Here is a 10,576-nt window from a genome sequence, read left to right on the forward strand (position 1 = left end):
GTATTTAACAATATGATCTCCAAGATCAAACTAAACTAAAACTGATAAAGATACAGTACTTGACAATATGATCTGTAAGATCAAACTAAAGCTGATATAGATACAACAACAACAACAACAAAAAACAACCCAAATGAATTGTGGAGAAGAATTGGGGTTAGGGGAGAAGACATGTTTTCGACGATTTTAAGGTAGAAGACGTTAGAAAGAATGCTTCTAACGTGATTTTTTTTTTTAATAATAAATGTATGTTTTGGTCATTTAGCTTACCTATAAAATCTCAATAAAAACATAAAATAATAAAGATGTGTATTAAGAAAATAAAGGGTGTGTATTTAAAATTTCTCTAAAATAGTCATAAAACTCAATAAAAAAACAAAAATGGGTCATAAAACCGAGAGGGAACAAAGAAAAAGAAAACAGAACACAACTCACCAGTCACCACTCTCCCACATCCGTCTTCTTACTCGAAACTCAGACTTCTCCCGAGGATTGACCATGTCGTTGGGTTATGCAGAAAAACTTTCCTACATAGAAGATGTGGGCAGCGTCGGAATGTCTGAACATTTCGACGCACCTGACGTTCTGCAACAAAAGGTTTCATATTCCTAAATGTTTTCTGTTCTTAATGTTTATGACTTCGTTAATCTTCTGCAATTTTGATACCCATAAATGGTACTTAGGGTTTATGTGTAATTTGGGGCAGTTCTAGCTTTAGTTGAATGTGGAAAACACTTGTTTTTGATATATCTTTATGCTTAGTAAGATCTGGTATCTGGGTTTTGGCGTTGATTTTCATTTTGATCCAATTTACTTGCTCTCTTGATCAATGAGTTGCATTGAGTCAGTTTCTGGGTTGCGGCATTGCTCCAATACCTTTGCCATTGTTTATCTCAGAAACGTTCGTATATAGAGCTGTAATTTTCAGTTTGCCATGTATAGATGGAATGTAGTTGAAGTATTCGAATGGTGTCAGACAATGTCACAATCTTTTATTGCCCTTGTAGTGTTTCTGGGGTAGGGTTTGTGTACATGGGTAGCATCAGTGTGGCTGTTTTTTTTTGAAGGAGAATCTCTGTTCGTCCAAATTTTGTTCTATTTACATGATATCCCATATATCGGAATCTTTTGCTTGAATATGAGAGTTTCAATGCGATCTGATATTGAAATTCACATGAACTTCTCTCTGGTGTGTGTATCTGTTTCCATAGTTGCATTTTTTAGGATTTGCATAGCAATTCAAGAGTCCTGGATTTATGCCTCAGTTAAAGAATTGATTTATTTTGGTTACACAGTTAAGAAAATTGTACTTGAGTTATTCAACTCTTTTTTAGTTTATATTAATTTTGACGCAAATTATTTTCAAGAATTTCTCAAGACATGTCTTCAGATGTGTTTACTAATTGCAAATTCCATTGCATATATGTTCACTTTTGCGGTTGCTTATCCTCATGATCTTTTCCCTGTGTGTTGACTGTGCTAATATAAAATTTTACTCATATGTATGGTTGATATACTTATATCACCTGTCTGTGTTTGTTTGCAGATTGAACAGCTTGCTTTGCTGGTACAGAAGGTTTAAACCTACACTTGTCATTATCTGCTTAATCTATGTGTTTTTTTTGTCTGTTTATGTATATGATCTGTTTAGTCCAGTTCTTCACAATACTTCTCTGTTCTTGCAGAGTAAACATCTAGTGGTGTTTACAGGTGCAGGAATATCAACTTCTTGTGGTATACCTGATTTTCGAGGTCCAAAGGGAATTTGGACTCTTCAGGTGAGTACCCTAATATTGTGGTTTCCTCTTGAGTTTCTATTCCAAAACACCAAAAACATACTTCTATTAGCAACTCTTCTTGGTTGGAGGGAAGTGTTGCATTGAATGGAGTTTGAGTTTTGAAGGTCATATGTTCAATATGTTCCAACTGACATCCATGACAACTGTCCTTTTTTAATGTTTTGATTTAAATGAGTTTTTGTTTCAATTTTATCCCTGCAGAATTAGTAGCTATCTACTCTGGTTCTTTTCCTTTCCAAAAGCCCCCTTGTCTTTTACTGCTTCTCCTATATGTTAACTACTGTGGTTAAACTTAGGGTGAGGTCATTAGGCTGCTTAAGTCAGTGTGCACATAAAAAGAGTGTATTGCCAGGATAAAATCTTTAAGAAAATGAGTTCTGCTACATCATCCATCTTGCATGAGCTAACTTATAGAGGGGCAAATGATTTGAAAGAAGTTTAGACTGTCCTTTGCAAGTTCCTCCTCTTTCAAACTTATGAGCTAACCATTTTTGATGAATTGATGGGATACTGATTTCCATTTACTAGTGCAGCGTGAAGGCAAAGCGTTGCCAGAAGCATCACTGCCATTTCATCGTGCAAGGCCAAGCTTGACTCATATGGCTTTGGTTGCTCTGGAGAGGGCTGGCATACTGAAGTTTGTTATTAGCCAGGTATGTGTTATTGTATTTTGCTGCTTCTAGAAATTCTAGTCTCTTTCATGCCTTTGATGCCAACCTGTTGCTGTCATCAGGAACTTATAGTTTTTAGTGCGACTCCATCACTCCTTCGGTTCTTTTCTTATTTTCTATTTTTTATTATATATATATATACATGTATATTCTTTTAAAATTATTTATACTGTGGTGCTTGCAAGCCAATTCCAAATAGTATATATTTTGTCTACATTCTTATTAGCTATTTACTTACTAAATGCTAGAATGTTGACGGCCTCCATCTTCGATCTGGAATACCAAGGAAGAAACTAGCGGAGTTGCATGGTAACTCCTTCATGGAAGTCTGCCCTTCTTGTGGCATTGAGTAAGGCTTGCTCTACAAATCAGCCTATTGTATTGTTATGTTGTGTTGCCTCTCTCTCTCTCAGAATGTCATGAATATTTTGTTTGTTAAAAATGTTTATATCTAACTTTCATCAATTGATATCTCACATAACAATTTAAACATTTGAAGGTATACACGGGATTTTGAGGTAGAAACTATTGGCCTAAAGGAGACTTCCAGAAGGTGCTCAGATGAAAGGTGCGGAGCGAGGCTTAAGGATACAGTTCTTGACTGGGAGGTATTGCTTGCTATTTATTTTGTTGTTGATTGGATGCCAATGAGGTGCAACATTATTTTGACTTTCAACTAATAAAAGCATTTGAAAACCATCAAACAAAAGGTGAAAGTGAGTGCAAATGGAGTGGGAAATTGACTAACCTTTCTTAAATTGACTAACCTCTCTCTTTGAATGTAGGATGCATTGCCCTCAAAGGAGATGAATCCTGCAGAAAAGCACTGCAGAATGGCTGATGTTGTTTTGTGTTTGGGAACAAGGTAACAGTAACAACAGAGATACCTGAAGAAGTCACTTTGATGTACACTTTGGAAGTATTATAATGGTGTATCCACACAAATCCAAAGAAGTCATCACAGACAAATGATATTTTCATTTGCATCCCACTCACTAATTTGCTCATGTATTTTATATAGCTTTGATATATAACAATACTATCTCTTTTTGGTTCCGATAAATTTTAATGCAGAGAATCAAGGTTTGTTGATAGTATAGAATCCGGCATCGCTATTTGTTTTATTTATTCATCTACTTTGAAGTTCTGTCATCTGCAAAAACTGCCAAATTGATCTGAAATGAATGTCAGGTCTCTAGGGAAAGATCTGGCCACATCCAAGTAGAAATATTAGAGTGCTTGACTTTAAAATATAGATTCTCATTATTGTTATTTCTATTTGTATCATGAAGCATCTTCCGGGATACATTAGCTAAGACTTGACTTTGTGATTGTTATTATTCTGCAGTTTGCAGATCACTCCAGCATGCAACCTACCTTTGAGATCACTCCGTGGTGGGGGAAAGATTGTAATTGTTAACCTTCAGGTATTATCATCTTTTGTTCTACTTCAGCAGCTTCGTTTCTGTTCAAGATGATGGTTGTTTGTGGGAGACTATCTCAGTACATATAGAAAATTGATATTATGAACTTATTTCGTGGATTGATCCCCTCCACTGTTGTTAAACTATGTGAAGACACTTGTTTTACATATATGCTCATGATCTTATGGTTGTCTATTATATGATTTGTTAAATCTCAGAAAACTCCAAAGGACAAGAAGGCAGCTTTACTGATCCATGGGCTTGTAGATAAGGTATTGTAATCATACCTTACTATATATCCAGTGATTATTATATTTTTTTGGCTGATGAAAGTGTAGTATGTATTGGATAATCCTTAATGGCCTGCCTTGCTGATGCAGTAATGTATTAATCTTTGGGTCTCATCTAGTTATCTGGTATAATCAGAATGCTGAGGTCAAGTTGGTTTATTTTCTTTTCAGACAGTGTGATATTATCTATTCATTTGCACTACAGGTTATTTCAGGTGTCATGGACATTCTAAATCTACAGATTCCTCCATTTGTTCGGATAGATCTTTTTCAGATCATTCTAACTCAAGCCTTGAGTATAGGTAATCTGAATACATGCTTAGTTAAATAGTTTGCAGTTAGGTGTAGAGACCAAAACATGCATGCTTTTGTTGTACTTCTGGTTTAAGGTTACAAGCTCACAATTCATACAACAGAAAAATATAAACAATGCAAAAACAATTTTCTGTTTTTGTTCGTTTTATTCCCTTTTTTGATTAAGCTTCTTCCTGGATTGTAGTTTGAAATTATTTTGTTTACTTTTCTGTTAATCTTTCAATGGAGTTTATTCTTGAACTAATGTTCTGGAGAGCCTGATTGGTACAATATGTCTTTGCTTTATAACAAGATGCCTGTTTTTTTATTATTATCTTTGCACAGCAGACCATAGATGTAGACTTAACTTCACCTGAAGACACTTACAATTTTTTTTTTCATGTAGTTTGCTTGGCAACATGCCTTCTTTGTCTTAAGTTATAAGTCGCCACATTAGTGATTTAAAACAAAAAACAAAAAAAAACAAAAAGCAAAGTACAAGGATGCGGACAAGGAGTCCGTTTAAATAACTAAAAGGGCAGCTAGGGCTAAAGGCTTAGCAGCTCATCATTTGATGCTAAATCAATGCTTAAGAGCTTATTCTACAGCTGCTTCTCAGTTAAGAATATTGGAAAAAGGATTATGGTACTTTAATTCCTTATAAATAGAAGCCCAAAAGGATGCCCAGAACTTGACTCCCACAGGTCTTCCGTCTCCACACCACCATAGATTTCAAATAATCTTTTATTTCTTTTCATCCAAACCACCCAAGCTACAGACAGCTAGCACCCCACAACCCCAAAGGATTCTGTCCTCTCTGATGGAGTTGTCCAGTCCACTCTTGCCTCCCTAAATAACTTCTTCCATAAGAAGTAAGCCACTATACAGTGCACAAAGACATGATCAACACGTTCCCCTTGAGCTTTGCATAAAATGCACCATGGAGGAGAAAAACAACATCACACGTATTCGTCCTCCCATGTGCCACAAGCCCTCCCAAAATCTCCGCCTTAGTAGGGGCCTTGACATTCCAAATAAACTTTGCAGGAACAAAGATTGGATCTCATCCACCACTAAATTAAGAAGCTATGAAAAGATTTGCAAGAGAATTTCCCGGTAGGCTCAAAGAAATATAAAAAATAACATTAGTGAATCTAATAACATTGTAGCATACATATACTTGTGTAATATAGAACAAAAAATGGATGGTTTCTAAATAGTTGGCCCTTTATTTGAAATGGATTGCTTGCTCTATTTGGCAACAATTCCCAGGAGTTCACTCTATTGTATACCAATTAGTCAAGGCCATGGTTCACAACTTCTCATATAGTTTATTCACTTGCATTACAGATGAAAAGTATGTCAACTGGAATCTCCGGGTAGCAAGTGTACATGGACTTAAAGCTCCATTGCCATTCATCAAATCTATTGAGGTGATTATTTAAGAGATTCATTTTGCTGCTCTTAGTTATTGGGGTATAAATGAGGCTGATTTTTTCTTTAAATAACCTAGATAAGAATGCAGGGTTTTCTTTGAAATAAATGAATAAATGTAGACATTGAAGTGGTTGACCATCTGCACCAAAAATTTCTTTTAGCGGATAAGGGTTCATGAAACCCTGACATTTTTTTTTCTTAGTAATCCACTTTAGTGAATGTAGCGCATTATGCAAACCCACGTTGTTGGTAAATGTTTCCCAACTTGTATTGTAGCACTGAGAATATGTATTTTTTTTGGGGTAGCTTATTCTTCTTGAATTTACTGGTGTACTCAACAGAAATCAGTTGGACTAAACTTAGGAGCAGTTGACTTTTGGACCCAATAAAACTCTTATAACAGGATTCAATTATCCTGAACCTTTTTATTCTAGCACTATGAACCAGTCCTTGTTTAATGCCATACCCCAGAACTGATCCACGCAATTGCTCATATTTGATGCTAACCATCATATTATGTTTTGCATCCCAGATATCCTTCGTAGACAACAAAGAATATAAAGGAGCTATTCTACAGAATGAGCCATTTCAACTGAAAAGGTATTGCAAATGTTGATTCAATAAATATATTAATAGGCCTCAGAAGTACTTGAAGTTCAATCGTAAAACTTACAAGTCAATATGAGAAAGCTGTTTGATCCATACAAAAAGGTTAACTATTTATGGAAATACGCTTATTTTTCTATGAAAAATAACTTTCTTTGTGACTCATAATGATGAATGTCTTGGAGATTTAGTTGCCTAGCAATTATTAGATCAAACAGCCAGCTTTATAATCTTACACATGTTCTCACATTCTTTTGTTCAATATGTATCAGGAGAACCTTACAGTCAAAATCAATCGAAATGGTTTTGAAATTCAACTTCATTGATGGTTGCGGTTGCCGATTCACAAAAATTAACTTGTCTGTCAATTGGGAGGTGAGACATTATGCATATATCTGTTCTTACATGGTGATACACCTTCTATAAAGGGATCAATATTACCAACTTTGGTTTTGCAGTGCTTTCTTGGTTTTGAACTGATATTGCTAGGCATGCCCAAAATGTCATCAAAGTAGATAATAATTATGACATAATCTCTGCAAGAACTAGAGTTTTAAATATCCACAGTTCTCCTGAGGGAAAATCTTACATATTTTTTACTTACTATGGTGCAGGTTTCAACAGACCTATTGAAGATTGATAAAGATGCCACAATGCAAAAGCTCAGAGATGCAGTTACTGATGAAACGTGCTGCGGCAAGAATGCTGTTATTGATAGAAACGTTATCACGAGCCCAAAAACTGAGGTTCTTATGTATGCCGTTGTAACCAATGTTGTCACATATAAGAAGACCACCACTGAAGCTGTGAAAGCTGGCACTCTAAGTAATGGGGTTAAAAGGCGGAAAGACGATGCAAATGGTCCTGCAACATCTAAGAAGCGATCAAAAGTGCACAGGCGCAAATCTAGGCTTTAGAAACTGATTGTCTTTGGATTCTTGCTAAGGATAAGGCAATGTTGTGGCAGTTGATGCACATTTAAACTACGGTCTGACAGTGTCGTTAGTATCATCTAATGTTTAGAAGTGACATCAATTGTTGCAACATGTTTAAATGTGGTACTAGAAATTTCGGACCACTTATTTGTATATATGTGGGTGTTCATTAGGACTAACAAAAAAGTGTGATTAGGACGAACTGGGTGAATTTTGGTAGATAATACACTCAGTGGCTCCAGCTTACATGGTCTACTAAATGTTGTCAAGTTCTTTTGTTTGTTGCTCCTTATAGCCTTAATTCTTGTGGCTTGTTTCTTCTTTTTTTTTTCTTTTTTTTTTTTTGAGAATGAATTCTTGTGGCTTGTGAGCCTATTTTGGTATTTGTAGTTGTTACTATTAATAGGTCTCTCTTTCTAATTTCCGTTCTGATTAGGTTATTTAAAACATTGGAGGCATGATCATAATGACGAAGTATGGGAATGAATTCATGAAACTTTTTTAACTGGATGGGTACATCAGAAAGGGAATGAAATAATCACAGTACTGATGTTTATTAGAGCTGTACCTATTCTGTCAACGGAGGTGTTGCAGCTCTAAATTATTATATGCTGGAGTTTATGGACCGAGAGAAATGAAGGGATGTTCTTGGAGCTTTGCTTACGGCTGCTGCAGGGATTTATGATCAAATGGCAGTGGTGGTTTGCTAACCGGTGCCGGGCAGCTATGTACTGGTGCTGCTTGGAGCAATAGCTCTAGTGTTTGGCATTGTAATGGTACACTGATCACACATGTATATCTTGCATAGGAAGTGAACTAAACGAATCATACCTGATGAGTCAATGAAGGTAGCAATCTAAATGAGCCAAGGGGTGAATGTTCAAGAATACATAGTGTAGGAACTATTTTCGACCTTTATAGATGACCATAGGGTTGCAATCGAGTCGGTATGGTATGGCTCAATCTAGGGCCTAAACCGAAATCGGAACTGAAATATATTTTTGTTCAGTTCAGCTCAATATTCCTATTTGTCACTTTACAAATGGAACCGTCCTCGAACCTTTCAGTTATGTTCAAACAATTAGTTTCCATAAATTCACATTTGCAGGTTGAATTTCCAAAAACCTGCATATTATTCGTCCACAATTCATACCTAAACTTCCAAATGTCTCATAAACTGATGTGCAATTCAGATGTGCCTTGTGACATAATTAGTAGAATAACATAACAAGTACCCTTTCTTATCAAAACTACAACATTATCTGCAAACCAGCACAACTTATATCAGATTTTCAGTAATTTCTTGAAACATGATGCAAGTAACCTAATCGGTTTCCTTGGTTGCTTAGGTTTTGCGATAAGAAAATCAAATACAAAAACGGTGGATTATAACGCGCACATAGAAATTAGTTCACAAGGGAAGTAAATAAGCTGTGTAACCAACTACCCATGATGAATCTTGAGTGGTAAAACACCGATTTTGTCCCCTGGTTTTGCAACTGAACATAATAATGCAGAATAAGAACAATATTCCTTCTTATTCAGATCTTCTTCTTCTTTCCTTTTTTATTCAGATTTTATTTCGTCAATCATATATGATCAATCATACAAATGTAGTGGCGGCACTACTGATACGGTTTGGGATATTCCCAGACCATCCCAGCTTTCATTTAGATCTTGTTGATTTTAATTTTCTAAATCTTAATTATTTTTAGGGAAAATGCCCATTTAATACTAATTCAAACCCCTTATTTCCCATTCCAATGATAATCTTTTGCATTGGCCAATTCCAATATAAGGTAACCATTTTTATGCCCAAATGCACAAATCTTTACTAAAGTCTTAACAAACCATATTATTTTAAGGCTATTTTGCCCCCACCTCTTCAACATGAAAAGACTTGGCCGGAACCTCGGACTCCGGTCACCAGCCGCCGGACACCGGACTCCGGTCACCGACCGCCGGATTCCGGTCACCGGAATTTCCCCGACCGCCGGATTCCGGTCACCGGATTTTCCTCTGTAACCGGTTACTGACCCCCAATAATCAGTTACTGACCAGTTAATGACCCATAATAACCAGTTACTAACCCTCAGTAACCAGTTATTGATTAATTACTGACACCCAATAACCAGTTACTGACTCCCAATAACTTTTAGTTTTCAGTTACTGACACCCAGTAATCATTTAGTTTTCAGTTACTGACCCCTAATAATCTTGGTTACTGACCCCCAATAATCGGTTACTGACCCCTAATAATCTTGGTTACTGACACCCAATAACCAGTTACTGACCCCCAATAACTTAGTTACTGACCCCCAATAATCAACTTATTTCAGCTTATTGTAATAGAAAAGAAGAAATACCAGAACATAATCGAGTTATTGACCGCCAATAATCAATCAAAACTACAACATGAATAATCAAACTACCTATCAGCTACAAAAATACAACTACACCTACCGCAGAGCCACGCACCCTCACACATCGGATCTACCATGCACCTTCCCTCACCGTACACCTCCCTCATCAAAACTGCTTCACCTCCCTCACCACGCACCCGACGCCTTTGATCTGGCCATGGAGGTGGAGGCGAAGGCTGCCTATGAACCTGCTCGTTGGCCCAGTTGAGCAGGCGGGACGTCGTAGCCGGAGGGAGCTTCGCTACATCGTCACCGGAGAAGGACAACACCGGAGATGACGACGACGTTTGGCGAGCGGCACAACGTTTTGGATCTGCTGCCGGGGTCGGATGAGGGGGCTCGGAGAAGGAGGACGTTGACGAGCGGTGTTGATTTCCGGCAGCGGTGAAAGAGGTTGCAGAGGTAGGATTAGAGATTTGATACTCATTGCTCGTCGTCGCAGCATCGGCGCAGGTGTTGTTGAAGCATAAGCTGCGTCGGCATCGGCTGTGTCGGTGGCGGCTGCGTCGGCGGCGTCATTGTGTCGTCCAGGAGAGAGAGAGAGAGAGAGAGAGAGAGAGAGAGAGAGAGAGAGAGAGAGAGAGAGAGAGAGAGAGAGAGAGAGAGAGAGAGAGAGTAGTAGTAGTAGTAGTAGTAGTAGTAGTAGTAGTAGTAGTAGTAGTAGTAGTAGTAGTAGTAGTAGTAGTAGTAGTAGTAG

The 10,576-nt window shown here is 37.2% G+C and overlaps 1 protein-coding gene across 1 annotated transcript; it reads left to right on the forward strand.

Moving 5' to 3' along the window:
* Positions 1 to 450: 450 nt before the first annotated feature.
* Positions 451 to 7,729, forward strand: LOC101302617 (NAD-dependent protein deacetylase SRT1-like). Its single transcript, XM_004291758.1, has 14 exons — positions 451 to 597; positions 1,547 to 1,576; positions 1,686 to 1,778; positions 2,333 to 2,452; positions 2,719 to 2,819; positions 2,970 to 3,078; positions 3,256 to 3,335; positions 3,819 to 3,897; positions 4,113 to 4,166; positions 4,390 to 4,486; positions 5,829 to 5,911; positions 6,448 to 6,515; positions 6,794 to 6,896; positions 7,136 to 7,729. The coding sequence occupies exons 1-14, from the start codon at positions 499 to 501 to the stop codon at positions 7,436 to 7,438; spliced, it is 1,419 nt and encodes a 472-aa protein (XP_004291806.1). The 5' UTR covers positions 451 to 498; the 3' UTR covers positions 7,439 to 7,729.
* The last annotated feature ends 2,847 nt before the right edge of the window (positions 7,730 to 10,576 follow it).

This window comes from Fragaria vesca, linkage group LG2 (assembly GCF_000184155.1).
Source record: "Fragaria vesca subsp. vesca linkage group LG2, FraVesHawaii_1.0, whole genome shotgun sequence".
Taxonomy (NCBI): domain Eukaryota; kingdom Viridiplantae; phylum Streptophyta; class Magnoliopsida; order Rosales; family Rosaceae; genus Fragaria; species Fragaria vesca.